Source organism: Sceloporus occidentalis, unplaced genomic scaffold (genome assembly GCF_023333645.1).
Source record: "Sceloporus occidentalis isolate IW3139 unplaced genomic scaffold, rSceOcc1.0.p SCAF_5, whole genome shotgun sequence".
Classification (NCBI taxonomy): domain Eukaryota; kingdom Metazoa; phylum Chordata; class Lepidosauria; order Squamata; family Phrynosomatidae; genus Sceloporus; species Sceloporus occidentalis.
Window position 1 is genome coordinate 173,652,024 of NW_028316985.1, and position 18,831 is coordinate 173,670,854.

An 18,831-nucleotide genomic window follows, 5' to 3' on the forward strand; every position below is an offset into this window, starting at 1 on the left:
CCACAAATATTGAAACATATTTTTGCCAGGACAGGAGCTTCCATGCAAGCACACATTTTGAAACCAAATTAAAAAACACACCAGACAGAAATATCAATATAGGTAATCTTGGAATAATAATATTCCCCACAAAGCCTGCATCTCCACTGCAGAAATAATCCAGTTTGACACCACTTTAACTGTCATGGCTCAATGATATAGTGTCCTAGAAATTATGGCCTGTTGCAGCACCAGAACTCTGATAGAGAAGGCTAAATGTCTCACAAAACTACAGTTCAAAGGATTCCACAGCATTGAATCATGACAGTGGTGTCAAACTGGATTATTTGTGCAGTGTAGATGCAGTCAAACTCCTCTTATGGTTCCACTGTTAGTGTTAACAGAACACCATCAACAATCACTGGAAACAGCCATTTTTTCACATGGTCCATGTGGGTTTTTAAGTTCTCTACCACAGGATTTGGTGGTGACCACTAGATGACATTCAAAAAGAACATTCAGAGAGAGGTTGATCAACAGCTGTTAAGCATAATGACTAAACAGAACTTTCAGTATACCTGGAGTGCCAGACAGCAAGGAACAAACAGCAAAGGCTGATTATCTCCACCCAGTTTTGCTTGTGAATGCTAAGAGACACAATGTTTGGAAGCACAAGGGAATGGACCTTTGCCACATCCAACAAGGCAATGCTTTCTGTTCTTAAGACCAAAATATTCTTAGGGTAGTACTGGCACTCTCTCTGTATTTGCAGAAAACAGTGTATCAGAACTACTGAGAATTCTAGCTAATCAGTAATGAGAAAGCATGCTGCTGCCTGCTTTCTAATTACTCTTGCCCGAGATCTCCTGTAAGAAGCAACAGCTAAAGAAACCAGGAACATACCAACATTATATTCAGACCTGGGCTCCTGGCTTGTGTCTACTGTAACAAACCAGGATTTGTAACTGTTTTATCAGAACAGTGACAAACCAAGCTAACACTAAGTTGTTTGTTACTGGTACATTTCTGGATATGTTATATGCTTGAACCCACTGGGAGCTGAATTTTCTCTTCTGCCACTGATTTTGATAATGTTTAGCTACTCCCATATGTAGTAAAAGCTAAAAGGGAGCAATCAGATTATTGACATGCCTCCTCGTTACCGATAAGCGAGGAATACTGCTTATCTTGGTTAGCAAGTCTTCTAGTTTGATTAGCACACACTTTTTTTTAAAAAGTCTTAGCGTGGAAAAAGAATTTCTGAATTCACACTCAGTAGCTTGCAATGGAAGCTCTCTCTTAAAGCATATGCTGGCTACCAAAAGTACACTCACCTTTAAAATTTCTTCAACACAATGGACTTCATTGGAGAAAGATTGCTGGAAAACACCAGGAAAAGAAGTAATTATTTCATGGGCTGAAGAAACTTCATGAGCAGAAATGCACACTTCAAATATTTATTTAAGCAGCTATTTTATATATATTACATATAATGTAATACAACAGAAAATGTGGGATTTGTGACTATTGATTAAGCCAGCACCATTGATTCCTTTCAGAGACTGCCTTTCCTAAACCACACACCCAAATCACTGGAACACTATCCTGGGTAGATCCATCTCCCAACAACTGAAGCATACTCTTTAACAAGATGAACTTGTGGAAACTAGCTTGCAATAATGTGAACCTCAAACATCAATGCAATAACCAGAACTACAGATGCAATATCAGGCCTTGTGTCTTAAGATGGTAGCTCTGTAACTACTTTTCACCTCTAGTTGGGAAACATAAAAAATAATCACCATAGGAGAATTCCCTTCTAAGGAAAAAGACTAGTGTGGATGAAACAAAGTGTTTCTTTTTCTCTTCCAAGGCTTTGTGCCACACCCACTGCTTTGTTAAAGAAACACTTAGAAATTCAACCTTTGTCCAACACACCCACACAAAGCTTAAATGCCTTGGTTTTCTGCAGGCGGGGTAATTTTAAGCCACAGCAGAGAAGGCAAGCCTCAGCTAGACTTTACCATATTAATCCAACATTTAGCTAGCAATTTCAACACTTGGCAGTAAGTTGCAGCAAGACAGATCCAGAATGGGGAAAGCACTAATAAAAAGCTTCTTTGTAAAAACAAACAAAATACTGATGATGGTGTCAAATGTGACACTAGAGATCTTGTCAAAATCTGGTGTACTATTCTTCCAACAGCAGTAACAACAGGACCATTGCATGAATTCTCCATTCAAGCAAAGTGATGCTCAAATTTCTACAGCAAAGGCCTGTACCATATACGGATCAAAAAATGCCAGACGTCCAAGCCGGATTAAGGAAAGAAGAGGCACTAGGGATCATATTGCAAACACACACTGGATAAAGGAGCGCACCAAAGAAAATCACAAGAAAATCAGCTTGTACATTATAGATTATAGTAAAGCCTTTGATTGTACAGACCATGAAAAACGATGGGTTGCTCGTAAAGAGATGGGTGTGCCATAACATTTCATTGTCCTGATACTCAGGACAAGAAACTAACTGTTAGGACAGAATTCAGAGAAATGGAATGGTTTCCAATTGACAAGAGATCAGGCAAGACTGCATTGTACAACCCTATCTATTTAACCTGTAGGCTGAACATATCATACATAAAGCAGGATTAGATTTGGAGGAAGGGGGGCGTGAAACTTGGAGAAAGGAACATCAACAGTTTAAGATATGCAGATGGCCCCATACTACTAGCAGAAAATAGCAGAGAGTTGGAACTTAAAACTTAACTGAAGTCAAGAAACAAAATGCAAAGGGCATTAAGAACATTAAGAAAACAAAAATAATGACCACAGATGATTTACATAACTTCAGAGTAGATGACAAAGACATTGAAATAGTTCAAGATGGAGATTGCAGCAATAATAATAATAATAATAATAATAATAATAATAATAGTAATCCAAAAACTTCTAGGACTTGGAAGGGCAACTATAAGGGTACTAGACAAGATCCTGAAGTGTGAAGATATATAATTGAACACTAAAGCTAGGATTGTCCATGCCATCATAGACTGTTTGAAATATTCATTAAGAAAAATAACAGGGCAGAAATTCAAAATATACTACCAGATCACAGTGCTTTTATGCCACTCCCTCTCAGATCAGTAGAATTTAGAAAGAAAGTGATTGAAAGTACATAGTTGATTGTACTCATTCTCCAGAATTCTTGAACTCAAGTGGTTAAATAAAAATTTTAAAAGGGGAAGAAAAAAACTTAGCTACAGAGGAGGAAATGTCAGGAAAAAACCTGTCTTGTTAATATCAGATCAGATGAACTTGCTATCTGTTCCTCCCCCTGCCTTTCTAAACAGAACATAATTTATTTTGAACAGACAATTATTTTCTTTTCTTATCATTAAAAAGCCTGTCTCTATTTTTGGGCTGTCCAATTTAAATAAAACTTTTGGAAGGCTTACCATATGTCATTGTATAAAGCTTGATCAGGAGAGTTTGAAAACACATGAAATGTCTCTGGACCTTTTGCTGAAGACCCCCTCCCTATCTACTGCTTCTAAAACCATATGCATGTGGTTTGTAATTTGGCTAAAATGGATTGGGAGAGGGAAGCAGCCTATGCATTCAATTATGGGAATTCCTATCTTTTTCCCTCATTATAAAAGTGTTGGACTGGAAGAACAAACAGTTCTGCAACATGGGCAAAAAATCTTGAAAATCTACTTTTTAGTATAACATGGTGCTTATCCAAGACTCAGAATGATTTTCCTATTTATCAGCTGATGTTACAAGGTAGATTATTTTCTTTCCTTCAGGGCACAATGACAATTACTACTATTACTTCTCTTTCTTTACTTACCTCTGAGTCCTCAAATAAGGCTTGCTTAAGACTACACAGTGAGTTGCCAACTAAGCTGAGACTTGAACCAGAGGCTTCCTGGCTTAACCTGCTTTGTCTTAACTGTTAGGTGATACTAGCTCTTACTAGTCTATGAATAGCCCTTAAACAAACAGGGGACCTCCTGTGCTACAGAGCAATGCCTATGGCAAATACACTGTGCTGTTTATAATACTCCATAAACCAATAAAACTGCCTGGATTCAAAACAGCTTAAGTTTCACCACTGAGGGAAGGTGGGAGCCTGTTTCCTCAGTAAGGGATACAATGCAGAATACTGCTGGAGTGGTTTTTATGAGCCCATCTGAAGGCTATTCCCAGTTAAAGCCTCCAGTTTTCTCATTTTTTATTAACTTGTAGAACTAGTCTATAAGGAAAAAGGACTGGTTCAGGGGACATGCTTTAACGCAGGTTAGGTAAAAGGGGGAGGTAAAATGGCACCTTTTACTGGATGACTTATCTGAAGCAGCTGTATGAATACAGAATCTTCTACAAGGCAGAGGGATCATGGTTATAAATGACTGGAAAATGTACAATATACAATACTGATAAAAAGGCTGTCTACTAAGCTGAAATGTGTTAGAAAAAACTATTACAAATTCTCTCAGTTTAAATTAAGGTAATGCTCAAAGGCTTTCTTCCTTTCTCTCTTTTTCAAAAAAATGAATTTTAATTCTCAGAATGCTCCCTTTCAAAAAATGTTATGCTTCCTTACAACATAAAGATGGTGTGTGTTCTGATATCACATTGAACTTGCTAAAAAGGACAGTCTGAGGAGTTGAGGGCAAGAAAAAAAATAGCTTGAGGAGTATATGCACGTTCAAGGTGCATTTTGCCCACCCATGGTTTAGCATAAAATGGCCAAGCAGGAATGACCCACAGCAAGCCATGGGTTTACCACACACTCCCTTTCTTCCTCAAACATGGCTGAGAGGAGCAGTTGAAGCATTTTACCTTCGGCTACTGATTACCTAGAGCTTACAGAGATGAATGAGGTAAACAGAAACAAAACGATTAGCATCCAAAATTCTGTTCCTTGAGCAAGGGCTCACAGATCAATAGTAAAGCACATATGATACTTTATGTATGGAAAGTCCCAGTTTCAATCCATGGCATCTCCACTTACAAACAAGAATCTCCCTACAATAAGCCCCTTTCATTTTGACATGATGTACTGGTCCTTGTTATACCTTTCAGCACCCTACTTTGTTAGCATCCCTGTCTATACAAATACAATTTATAATGCAATCAGGAAACAAATGGTTTAAAAACAAGTAGGAGAAGCAGTCGTTTTCTCTTTCCAAGGGCTTCAACTGGCAAATGAAGGTTTCACTTTCTGGATGGTTATTTTATTATGAACACTATAGATTAAGATACTCTAGCCAAGAGTAACTAGTCTAATCTTCTTAGACTGGGGTTCATGATGTTCATAATTTATTATAAGTCTTATTATTTTTACATGGAAACAAATAAATCTTAAAATCACACAAAGCAATTTCTAAATAAAGGTGGTTAGGAAAAATGGTGGTAGTGGTGATGATACATTTACAGAACAGTTTTCATATCTGAAATGCTTTACTTAAGGGCTGTGCAGATCACCTCTGAGGGGGCAGCCTGCAGCCGCATCCATCTTTGCCAGATCAGGGTGATGGCAACCGCAGGCCGCGGCCCCAATCTGGCCTTTCCATGGCGCAAAAAGGAGCTGCAAAAAGTGGCTCCTTTTTGTGCTCTGGAAATGGTGCCATAGCCGCTGGCACCATGGCTTTATTATGCTCCTTTGGCGCTGAATCATCTAAACTCAGCACCAGGGGAGCACCATGACACCATGCGCCGTGTGGTGTGGTGTGCAGTGTCAAGCCACCATTGGGGTGGGGTTGGTGCGTGCATCATGTGGATGCCACACCCCGACTCCGCCCCCAGGCCAGACTCAATGGTCGGTCTGCATATGCTGTTAGTTTGTTTCATTGTTTGCTTGCTTGCCCTGTGAGGAAAGTTACTGCTGCTCTCATTTACAGGCTAGAAATCAAGTCCAAAAAGATTAAGACCACCCAGACAATTCACAGCTGAGCTGTCATCTCCCAACTCTGAGGACCACACACACAATCAAAATACCCTCCAGCCTGCAATGCACTTCCTATGTGGGTCTTGGTGCTGTGCAAAGTAACCACAACTACTATGGGTGGGCTTGTAGCATCTTACCATGAGGATGCTGGAGCATATAATTTTGTCCATTCCGTGGTGTAGGAAGCAAGGAAATGCTGGCATGTGGAGGCATTCATTAAATGACTAGGGAGCTGAAGGTACACAATAGGCTAAAGGAGAATCAGTGCTCCTCTCCAAGAGCAAGGTGTGTGTATATACACAGACTGCAGAAAATGTAGCTTCTAGAGGTGAAAACCTGAACTAAGTTTAGTGTTGCCATGCTCACTCCAGAAGAATGGGGAGAGTACCATTCAGTTTGAGAAGAATAAAGGACGCAGTTTCTCCAGAAAGCTGTAGATGGATAAGAAAGGATGGAATGGGGCTGATGATGAGAATATGAAAATCCATTAACACACAAGGAGGAGTCATAGCTCCTTCCAAACATAAAAGGGGATGGAAGATGGAAGGAAAGAAAGGCATGGAGAGTCCCCACCCCACCCCCACACACACTTCATCCTAAATATATAGAGATGGGGGGGGGGGGAAACAAGGAGGAGGAAGAGAGAAGGAAAAGTTGGATGGAGGCATTAATGTTGGCTGTCACTTGTGTGGGCCCTTTGATGAAGAGTAGATTATAAACGTGTTACTATTACTGTTTTTGCTTATTTAAGAGTTGCATCTTTTATGGGTGATCTGAGCAACAATCATTGCAAATTGCAGTACAAGGGTAAGAGTCAAGGTGATGGTAAAGGCAACTGCATTTGGTTTCCATCAATTCCATTTTCAAGAAGGAATTAGGATTTGTTTTTCTTTTTTCAAGGAGAAGCTGGATGGCTTGCCACGTGGAGGTTTTTGCAGTTGCTGCTGAGCCTGCTTAAATACTACAAATGCAAGGGAAATTAGGCTCTAAGCTGTTAATGGTATCCTCATTTCATGCTTGAGCATCCAGCTAACTTTAGGGCACATCTCATAAGACTAGAGCTGGTTGTAATATATAACAGAGTTCCCAAGCATGTGTAGTATGCCAAGAAACCATTGTCTCTGTTCAACCCATTGTTGATAGACTAGAGCAAGAAATTCCCAAACTCTGGCCTTCCAAGTGTTTTGGACTTCAGCTCCCAGAATCTCATATCATTGGTCAAGATGACTGAGGCTTCTGGGAGCTGAAGTCCAAAACATCTGGAGGACTAGAGTTTGGGAATCACTGGACTAGAATTTGTAGACATATTCCAATTCTGCTGTTTCTTTTCAATCTCTCTTTGAAATTTTGTTTGTTTTGGTTCAAGGACTGCTGTCCTGAGGTGTGAAATAGAATGATCAGGATGACTGGAGTGCTCTACAACTGTTGTTGTTGTTTGTTTTTTGTTTTGGTATGTGTGTGTATTTGCATTTCTAATGTCTGATCTATGTCCATTTATTCTCTAATGCATAGATAGCACTGTTTGTCCAATGTAGGCTGCTGAAGGTTATTGTTGAGAGAGGATGGCATATTAGAGAGTGATCAAGTGAAAATGCCTCTAATAATGTGGGCAATGTGGTTAGGTCCTGTGATGACATTTCTTGAGTAGATGTGTGGGCAGAGTTGGCATGTGAGTTTGTGCAAAGTCTTGTACGTGTCTCTATCCATGTTGTGTGTCCTTCTGTAGGTAATTAACTGTTTGAGATTGGGAGATTGTCTGTAGGCAACTACAGACCTGCCATCAACAGCTCCTGAGAGGGCAGCATTATTGTCCAGAATCAGTTGTAGTTCATTGATAATATACCTGAGTAATCTCAGTTGGGAGCTGTGTGTGGCCACTACTGGAGTTGTCTTCAGTCTGTTTATAAAGGTCTTTCCTGGACACTTCACTCCATGCATCTGTGAAAATAGGCTGAAGTCTACAAAACCTTAAGCTACCAACTTTCTCCTTCTGTGTCTCAAAGGTGCTACAACATGCAAAGGGATATTGTAGCACCTTTGAGATTAACTAAGAGAAAGAAGTCTGTAGCATAATATTTCATAGACTGAGTCTACATCATCAGATGCATGGAGTGAAGTGCTTGTACTAAAGACAGACATTTATGTCCATGAATGAACAGGGGTGTGTGAGAATAGTAACAGAAATGCAAAACATGTGGGGATGGTGATGACACCCTGACAACTTTAGTTTTAATAATGGTCACTGGGGGACAAAGTTAGGAGGAAACATATTGCCAAAAGTGAAGATAAGTAGGTAACCTACAATATTACTTTCCCAATATGCTGCTATGTACCTTTGATAATAATCCAGAGCTATTGTGTTTTTATGTCTGGAGTCAAGTAAGGACTTGAAGCCTAAGTGCTTTCTGCTTCTTGTGTTCAGAGAGTGACACAGACAGAGACAACATCTGCATATATTTATCTTCGTAAGTAATAAAATACAACCTTGTCTGATGTTTTTAAAATACAAGTCACCCATAAGATAATGCATTTTCTACTGAAGAGAGCCAGCATGGTATTATGATTTGAACATTGGGAACCCCCTCTAAATAAAGAAAATGCCATCTTTTTTCTGTGTTTTGTCTTAGTCTGTAAGCCTGATGGCAGAAACTGTAAAATTATCAGTTTGTAAGCTACTTTGGGAGCCTTTTTGATGGGGTATAAATGCATTACAAAAAACAAATCAAAACACAACATCAGATTAAAGTAAATTTTAGAGACACTCCACCCCGAACATGTTTCCTCCTTCACCCACCTGAATCAATCCTGAATTGGAGAAAGGGAGATTTTGTGCCGCAGTTAGAAGCACATCTATGCTGATAAAATGCCAACTGAATTTTCTCCATAGATGAAGCAGGAAAATAACCATTCACCCTGCCCCTCTCCAATTATTTAAGTTGCCTGGGAAGGAAAACCAGCCTCCACAATACTCGCACATAATTATTTCAACCCAAGAATGCAAGGAATGAGAGGAAACAAAAATACAATCAGATTTTGAGGGTATAAAACACACATAGCACCACCACCACTACCACAGTTCTTCTTGGTTTCAGCCAAAGGGAAGAGTTTGTTTGTTTGTTTTTAGGGCCCAAACAACAAGAACACAGGATGCAAAGCCAGCTGGATCCTCCTCAGAGTGCAAAGGGGTTATGGGACATGCAGTGCAATTAATAGAACAGTACAGCCCTCAGGCATCTCCTTATGCAATTTTGATTTAAGCAGATTTCAAAGTGTGTGGCTATATTTATCAGTATGCTCCTAGATTACTGAGTAGCCAGCACTTTTGCTTAGTCCAGAATTTCAGCACTGAAAGGTTCTGCGCTTATAGAACTATAATGTGTCTATAATGCAGAATGTGATTTAGTGGATACAGGGATGGAATGAGCCTAGAGAGACTGAATACAGTGTCTCTCAGTCCCCACTGAGCCATGTCCCTACTGAGCCATGAAACTCACTGGTTTCATCACACACTCTTCTTGTGACTTTCCTCCCTCACAGGGTTGTTGTGAGGATAAAGGGAGGGAGGGAGAGAGGATAGCCATGCATGCTACTTTCAGTGTACTGGTAGAAATTTCTGTCCTGATTTCCTTAGCAATCCTGTCTTGTGCCACTTTTCTGCTGCCTTTTAAATGCCCCAGTTTCCCTCTCCTACTCCAATTTCCCTCCTTTCTTTCAACTTTTTTCAACTGCTGCATGTTGACTTCAAAGTGCAGATGTAGTCTGCATTCAGTAAACTTAGCAGAACAGATAGGAGAGGCAGAATCTTGCCTTCCCCAGCAGACTCAGGCAAAAGCAAACTGCTGAAGCCTAATAACTTTTGCCATTCTGGTCATACTCTAATTATTGCTTGACCACATGCGTACCAATTTTCATCTGAGAAATTCTGGAGAGTATGAAAAAAACATAAATAAATAAATACTGTTGCTGTTGTGCGCCTTCAAGTAATGTTTGACTTATGACAACCCTAAGGCAAACCAAACCTATCATGGGAGTTTTGTTGGCACGTTTCTTCAGAAGGGGTTTGTTGTTGCCACCCTCTGAGCTGAGAGAGTATGACTTGTCCACATGGCTGAACCCTGACCTCAAGAGGCACAGTCCAACACTCAAACCACTACACCACACTTATGTGAATAGAGCATGTCCCACAACTGCCTATTTCTGTCTCTTTAGGTGTGTTCTTCCCCTAGTCCGGCAAATCAGCAAGCATACAGAACACTTTCAAAAACAGTTTACAAAGAAAAAAAGTAGTTGCAGCATAAGCTTTCATAGACTTGGTCTAGTTCCTCAGTTGCATGGACTTCATGCATCTGAGGAAGTAGACTAGGTTTATGAAAACTCATGCTACAACCTCTTTCACACATTTAGTCTCAAAGATGCTACTTTGCCTACTGACATTCCAAATTAACATGGCTATGGTCCAAAACACACTGCAAAAATAATCCAGTTAGAGACTGTTTTAATTGCCCTGGATCGATGCTATGGAATTCTGGTAACTGTAGTTTTGTGAGACATTTAGCCTTTTCTGTCAGAGAGCTCTGGTGTCACAGCAAACTATAATTCCCAGGATTCCATAGCACTCAGCCAGGGAAGTTAAAAGCAGTCTCAAACTGGATTATTTCTGCAGGGCCTATGTCTCTGAATTCTACAATGAAAGAAGGAAATTTATCGCACTGGGGTTAAAACGTTCCCCCAGTGCGTTCTAACGGGGGCGAGCGGGGCCACGCATGGAACGTGATGAGCACCGGATGGGGCCCAGAACGCGACTTTACCGCACAGGAAATGCCGCCGCCACCGCACGTTCCCATCACGTTCCAATCTGGTTCCAGAGGGCGCCATTTCTGGGAACTGTTTCAAAGCATTCCCAGAAATGGCGCCCTCTGGAACTGGATTGGAACGCGATGGGAACGTGCGGTGGCAGCGGTGGCATTCCCCGTGCTGTAAAGTCGCGTTCTGGGCCCCATCCAGTGCTCATCACGTTCCGTGCGCGGCCCCGCTCGCCCCCATCAGAACGCACTGGGGAACGTTTTAACCCCAGTGCAATAAAGTTCAAGCATACTCAAATGCCAGCACACTCAGAAAACATACTTACCCAATCACCATGACCAGCCTATGTTATCTAAACAGACATACATCTATTTCTGCTCACCAGCATTAAAGTTTCATTCTGAAATCCACAATCCATACCAGGCCTCACTCATGAACCTGTTCTTAGGTGCCTTCAAGTAGTTTCCAATTTATGGTGACCCTAAGGTGACCCAATCATGGGGTTTTCTGGAAAAATTTACTGGGAGGGTCTCTGAGGCTGAGAGTGTGTGACTTGCCCAAAGTCACCCAGTGGATTTCATGGCTAAACAGGGATTTGAATCCTGGACTCCAGAGTTGTAGTCCAGTCCAGACACTACATTATGCCATCTTAATAAAATAAATGAAAGGGGGAGGGGGCTTTGGTGATGTGCAGAGTATCAAGTTGCCACAAACTTCCCCCCAAACTGGGGATTAAGATGGTGGGGTTTACTGAGCTGAGGCTTTTGTTTATTAGCTAAAATTAGCTTTTTGCACCTGCTTCAAAGATTTGTGTTCTGCCCAAGACCACCAAGGACTCCCCTGAATTCAAGTCTCTTGAATAAAAGGAAGCAATAATACTGACAGCCTGTCTTCCTAAAGTGGCTGAGAGGATTAACAAAGCTAATGATGATATACATAGCTCTCCAGTTTATGTCTGGCATGAACTAATGCACACTCCATTTCTCCAATAGATAGGGAGGCCATTCCCCATCTCCCCCATCCCAACACAATCCCTTTTGCCAGGACAGCAAGAGAATTCAGACTGGAGTGACAAAGATTTCCAGGGAATGCTTCCCTCCCTTTCTTCAAATGACACTGGATGACCTCTCACTCACCACCCAAGTATTTTACATAAAAATGCTTTTTAAAACAATGTCTGCATTGTATACTTGAAGGATAAAGTGCTTGACGGAAACCAAACATTCTTTTTTTTCCTTTTCAGGATGTTATACGCTTTTCTAAGCCACAGATAGACTGCTGAGCCCAATCTATGTTTCTGGCCCATCTTCCTCCCTCCTCTTTTTTTGTCTTCTTCTTTTGTCTGTTTGTAGAACTAGGAAACATGTAGGAATCTGCCCACTATTTGACAGAATGGCTACTCTACAGATTTACATATAAGGGTGAATTAGGAAGGACTCTGAGAAGCAGAGATGTTTTGAACAGCAAGCTCATCTCAATTTTAATTCTGCTCCATTTCAATCTGGAGCAAAATTCTGAAAATCTTCTATTTAAGAAAGGTGTTCAATCTTGGGTTGCTGCATTTCTTGGGTGGCTGTATTTTTAAGAAATCTAGAAGTGATGTGATACTCTGCACATCACCAAAGGCCCCCCACCATGAAAGTGGGGGGGGGGGGAATCACAAATAAAGAACCCCTCTACATTTTAGCTAAGAGAACACCTCTCTATGAATCTCTGGTTCTTCATGTAACTTTATGGTCAACATCTGCCAGATGATGAGTATAGAATTGCACTGGCAGACCTACAAATGCCCAGAGAAGTCTTCTCACAAGGAATAGCCCGGCCCTGTAGGTGAAAGTTGACCATAGAGTTGCACTGGAGGACCTAGAGATTCTTAGAGATAACATAATAATCAAATGTGTGAATAATCAAACCTGCAAAAGTCAAAACCACAAATGTGGAGGGCTGACTATACTTTCCTTAAAGTACTTGATTTATAAACATCTGAGATGATGAAATCATTTTAGATAAAAGGAATTCTTCACAACAACCTTTGCATTGAGCATCAGTTCATCATGCCTCCTATGCATTTTTGACACTAACTGCTCTGAATAGCTATTTCAGAGAAAGCAAATACCCATGGCCTTTGCATAAACAAAAGGTACAACGTCACATGCTAGAATACAGCATCTACAGACTAGAAAAACAGACAATTATCTGTACAATCTGCACAATTTATTGGTGCAATTCCATGTGCACAATCATCTAATTTGTTTACCTATTAAAATCTTCTTTAAGCAGCCTGTGGCAGAAAACAATAAACTATCTGGAACCTTGGCGTTTCTTTAATTAATAAAAGTGATCAAACAATTAAAACAGTGTGCTTACTGACAACTGGGCATGCCCATACAGCATACATCCTATCATCTGCCATTTAAACATTTACCTCCAGGACTCACAGCTCAGCAGGGCTTCTGTTTAATCAGGAAATGGGAGATCATTGTCTCAGCCCCTGTGATGATAGGGGTGCAACCTTCTGATTCCTGATGGAAGGTGTGATGGAAAGCATGAAGCAATCCTGCACCAAGATCAGTGGTGTGTGTGTGTGTGTGTGGGGGGGTTAAAATAATGTGAAATTACAGAACCTTTCTTAGAAGTTTTGGTGGATGAAGCAACACTTCCTGTTTCTTAAAAGGAACCAATCACTACTTTTAGTTATGGTATTCCTTTCATAAGTCATCTGAAATGCTTCAAACCATTTACAAAACATTTTCTCCTCTGGTATGATAAACTGTCATCTGAACACCCATAACCCCTAACTATAAAAGTAACTATGAGCCCATACAAACAGGCCAAAATAAAGCTGCTTAGGGTCACTTTGGAGGTATATTGTTTAAATGACACATGCATCTTAAGAGGTCAGAAGCTGTGCCAAAGCTGTGCTCCAGTCCTTAAACACATACCTCCAAAGTGACCCGAAGCAGCTTTATTTTGGCCTGTCTGTACAGGCCCTATAAAAGTAATTTTATCTACAAGGCACACTGAGTCCCTCTCCAGAAGAAAGACAGCATATGAATAAAACAAATAAAAATAAAGTTAAAAAGATTACATTTTGTCTGGGTTAGAATACAGTAAATTCCAGCGTCCATATTCTGGCAATACCTTTGGCTGGCAAACAAAATAGCACAAAATTCTTATGCAAGCTTTCAAAACACACCCTTCTCTTTATTGTGCCTTTTGATTAATTAATTAGTTTGGGGCTGACAGGATAAATTAACACAAAGTACAGCTAAAATAACCAAAAACAACAATGACAATTAGTCTTTAAAATTAATTAACTGACTATCCTGTTGAACCAGTATCAAAAGACATAAATGAACCCAGAAGGACCCTTGGGAAAACAAACTGAGAAGAGTCATATAATGTGCAGACTACATAAATCTAACAGCATTATTTTCCCCTTTCTCCTTGGCATGATTTAAAAAAAAAAAACCAATCATTGCCAGATGGAAGATGAATGTGCATTACGAAAGCATGCATATACTGTATAAGTCTGTACCTTTTGGATTGGCCTAATAAGGGTAATAAAGGTATAATTATAATATGAACTTTGAGAAAGTTTACAATTACCATGCAAAGTTAGAACATCAAGTTAGAACTGTAAAGTAACTTGCTTGTGACTTAGTTATTAAATTAATTAGTTTAAATAGTTATTGGTTATTTAAAAAGAACTGACTGCAAATTATTAGCCATTTGCACTCTGTTCCTTCCAAGCCCTGTTTATCACAGCTGCTTAAAGTTAAACTGTTTCTCAGATATGAAGTGTCTGTAGTTGGGATATTAAGCCTTGAGGGGATTTAGAAGTCTTTTGCCTTCTTTGCAGATGACTTTGACTTTCAAAAAGTTCTGAAGCACAGTTATGGTTTGCAAGAAGTTGCAACTTACTCTGTGTGTGTGTCATCTGTTATCTTGCAATAAGAGGCAAGGGATGGACTCCTATTTGTTGTCCTAATGCTAAACCTTTATCCAAACAAATTTCACACGTTAGAAAATGTTACAAGTTAACACACTGTGTTAGTTTTAAATAAACACATAATTCACACATTCCGTTCTATGCTCTAGTCTACAGCCTATATCCAACAAACAAATTGATTAATTTAAAAGTTTCAGTAGGTTTGTTTCCTTTTCTAGTTGTAAGAGCAGCATCACTGACAAACACTACAAAGCAAGTTAATTATAATATGAAACACTTAATCAAAATTTCCCATAAAGAAAAATCTTCAAATTGAACCAACCTGATTCCAGTTTGTCTAAATCCACAAAATACACAGTTGCAAGAAGCCAGTTAGATGCTCCATGTTATGGCAACTCCATCAGCCAACAAACATTTTCAAAATCATATGCTATGGAATGAAATAGTACATTGCACTCTAATTCTGCTGTTTTCCTATTCCAGTCGCCACACATGCAGATGGTTTTCTTGCAGTGGCGTCACAAGAACTCCGTTACATCAGTATATCTCAATCCCAGTTTCCTTCACGTTCCCTGGCTTTGGACCCCTGTCCTTTATTTTCCTTGACCAATTTCCATTTCGCTAACTTTCCTGAAAAGTTAAAATCCTGAGGAAAAGATTTCTTAAAGGAAATGTTTGTTGCACCACTTAACATACAAAATATTAAAACTGAATGCATAACGCTGTGACCCATCCCACTTCTAATGCAACCATATTATCATTTGTGCCCACGGTGGAGCAAAGTAGCTGTTTTCAACATCTGTGGTCTCAAGTGGCTCTTGCAAATATCTGAAGATAATTACCTTTAACTACGGATGATCCCAGACATTCTCTTCTTCTTGCAGATGTCACTTCCCATTTGCAAAACATTTTACTGCACTACACTGGTCTAATAACATGGAGGCTCCAAGTAACTCGTGATTTGCACTAAAAACATTTTTCTGAACATGAAAGTTTCAGTGCACAGAATCCAAGGACCTTTACAGCTAATCCTATGTGCTTGAAAAAGCTCTAAAAGTGTATTATCTATGTAGCATTTATCCATGGGTGGATAAACAAAATATAACAGAGGGATGGTGTGCTGCAGGGAAGTGGGATTTTACAAACAAACAAATAAAAGCTCTCTAAGGTCCAAAACACACTGCAGAAATAATCCACTTTGAGACCGCTTCAACTGCCCTGGCTCAGTACTAGGGAATTCTGGGAACTGTACTTTTGTGAGATATTTAGCCTTCTCTGTCAGACAGCTCTGGTGCCACAATAAACTACAATTCACAGGATTCCCTAGCACTGAGCCAGGGCAGTTAAAGCATTCTCAAACTGGATTATTTCTGCAGTGTGTTTTGGACCTAAATCCATGCCAAAAATGTTTTCTAAAAACATGTCAAAAAATAGAACTATGATCAGACCCTTATAAACATTACCATCTCTTTCAATTGACATCCCAATAACAGCCATGTCAAAAGTTGAGAATCTCATTGCACAATCTCAAATTCCTGGATTTAACAAGGCAGTTTTTCACATCTTACTTGTTAATAATCCCTTTGTTGAACCTGGTACATGACGTTTGTGACTGATGGGAAGCTGGCACACCTAGAGCAGTGCTCTGACCAGGAGGGACTCTGGTAGAATGGGAGGGAGAATATGAAGGACTAAAGAAAACGTATGAATGGAGGCTTTAAGAATGAAAAGTGCAATCTACTGGGAGATGTGATGGTGAAGGAAAATAAGGTGAAGCAGAGAGAGCACAGGTGGTGGTGGTAATGCAAGCAACTAGCTCCAGGAAGAGGTATTTGGATACTATGGCCAAGCCCAACAAAACATGTAACTGTTGCTGGTTACTAAAGGCCTAATTTCCCAGGAAAAGATCTCTGTCTACCCATGAAGATCTACCTGCAACGGTAATAAGGAAGTGGGTCACCCAATGAGTAATGCAGTGACTAAATCAGAGTCTTACCTTTAGGCAAAAGACTCTTCAGTATTGGGCTGATGTAACTACCATGCCTATTACTATAACAACCAAGAAAGTATAGAGTCTTCCTAGGACACACTCAGTTTCTTTGTGTGGTTTAGAAGTTACTCAGGGTGGTGGTATATGGACCATTGCTAATACACAAGCCATCAGCTGCTGGTCCCTGGAAAGAAAGAAACAACTGTAACCAATGGGTATGAATATGGCATCCTTGCATATTGGGGGGGGGGGGGGTGCCAAGCCCCACATCAGGTAGCTGGCGAAACAACAGTTTAGAACATTGGTATTAGCAGTTGCTTTCCCTGAGATCCCAGAAGGGTCACTTGTAAACGTTAAAATCGATTCTGAGTGCTGAGCAATTCAAAGAACGACAGCAAAAATATGCATTGTTGAGGTCAAATTGCAAAAGAGGCAAAAATTACTAAGACAAACACAGCAACAACTCTAGCTGATTATTAACAACAGATGAGATGAAACAGTCTCCAAAAGCAGAAAAAATCATCTGACACTCTCCATTTGTTCCTGGTGAAAACCGGTATTTATGGGGCAGATTTCACTAAATGCTCTCTCATCCTAATCCTGATTTATAAAGTTATATATAACTCCTTCTATAGAGTAGTCTGTCTCACTGCTGTTTAGATGCCAGCCTAAGGTACTTCTTTAAATAGGGCTTTGGAGGCCTAGAATAAAATTTAAATCCATGTCATTACTGTACTTCCCAAGTGGCCAGCCATGCAGCCTTCTGTTAGATATTTATGTTTTTTTTAAACTCAGTATTTATATTCTTGTCTTGCAAATCACAGACAGTGATAAGACTGAAACAAATAGAACTATTTAAGAGGTTTACTTATTGTTTATTTTTATATGAAATCACATGGCGTTCTACTTTATTATAATGTTAATGTTTGTTGTTAGCCACATTAGCTCTATAGACAGGATATAAATAAAGTAGCAAAACAGAGTACTGTAGTCCAATGCATAGGAAATAAGTTTTGATCATATATTTCTATTATCATGCAATTTTGGTAATTATGCTTCCTTACATGTTTGCAAGTGGTCACAGAATGCTTACTTAACACTGCTCTAGAATTCAAAAATATAGCCCTGTTAGAATCAGTATGTAGAGAGATCTACATACAAAGTATGTAGACTTTAGTCTATGAAAGCTTATGCTGCCAACTTCTTTCTTACAGAATTGGTGCTATTAGTACTGTTAGCATTCAGTGATTAAACATGGATCCCTTGCAGATTACTGTTTACGACAACAGACGACATCAAAAATATATCATGGGTTGGACAAGCAAGCAGTTATGTCCCAAAATTTTGAAAGCATGCATGCCAGAGGAGAAACTTCAGGGGAGGGACACAGAATGTAAACATTGAAGCAATATTACACATCTAAAGTAATTTTGTTTATGAATGTAAAGTTTATTATCTATAATTGGGATTATTATAGAATCACTGCAGTATATTAAATTTAAAAGTATGAGCTAGAATTCACTTGGGGATTTATGTCTTCATATGTGGACTTACATCTGTGAGAAGCAGAATTAAAAAAGTAATTCAGTAAGGTATTGTTTGTGACTGTTGTGCACCAGGACCAGTACACATTGGGACCCAGTGCACATGGAGACCCAATGTACAACAGGACACTCCTTTCAGTGTCCCTTTATGCACTGTCACAATTCACCAAAAAGGTTCTTTCGCACCTCCGCTATGTAGCTAAGTATGCACAAAGTTATGCAGTGCAGATCACAATAGAGAATTCCAGCCATTGTTTATTCTGTGAGTGAACAAAGTGTGGCCTCCCCCTGCCTTTTCTTCTCCTCCCATTCCCCTGGCTTTCGTCTCTGAAAAGCTGGATAGTTATATAACTGCCATGCTGAATCAGACCAAAGTCCATTTAGCCAAGCACTGTTTTCAGAGGTTACTAGATATAAGTTTCTAGAAACGTACAAACAGGGTATTTTAAAAAAGCTATCGCTTTTCACTTTTGCCTATAATTTACCTATGCATTTTCATAGGGACATGTATGAAATGACATCAACACACAAGCACTGAAGTAATTACACAGGAGAGGTAGTATTCTCTGGTTTAAGGACCAAAATTTAGGAGGGAAGTTTATGGATT

The 18,831-nt window shown here is 39.7% G+C and overlaps 1 protein-coding gene across 3 annotated transcripts in view; it reads right to left on the reverse strand.

Annotated features, from left to right (window-relative positions):
- Positions 1 to 18,831, reverse strand: part of AFF1 (ALF transcription elongation factor 1) — a 146,051-nt gene that overhangs the window by 54,405 nt on the left and 72,815 nt on the right. For all 3 annotated transcript variants that reach the window (XM_089526153.1, XM_089526155.1, XM_089526152.1), the window contains exon 4: positions 1,314 to 1,358. In XM_089526153.1, the coding sequence (XP_089382279.1) occupies positions 1,314 to 1,358 (45 nt within the window). The remainder of the gene's footprint in view (positions 1 to 1,313; positions 1,359 to 18,831) is intronic.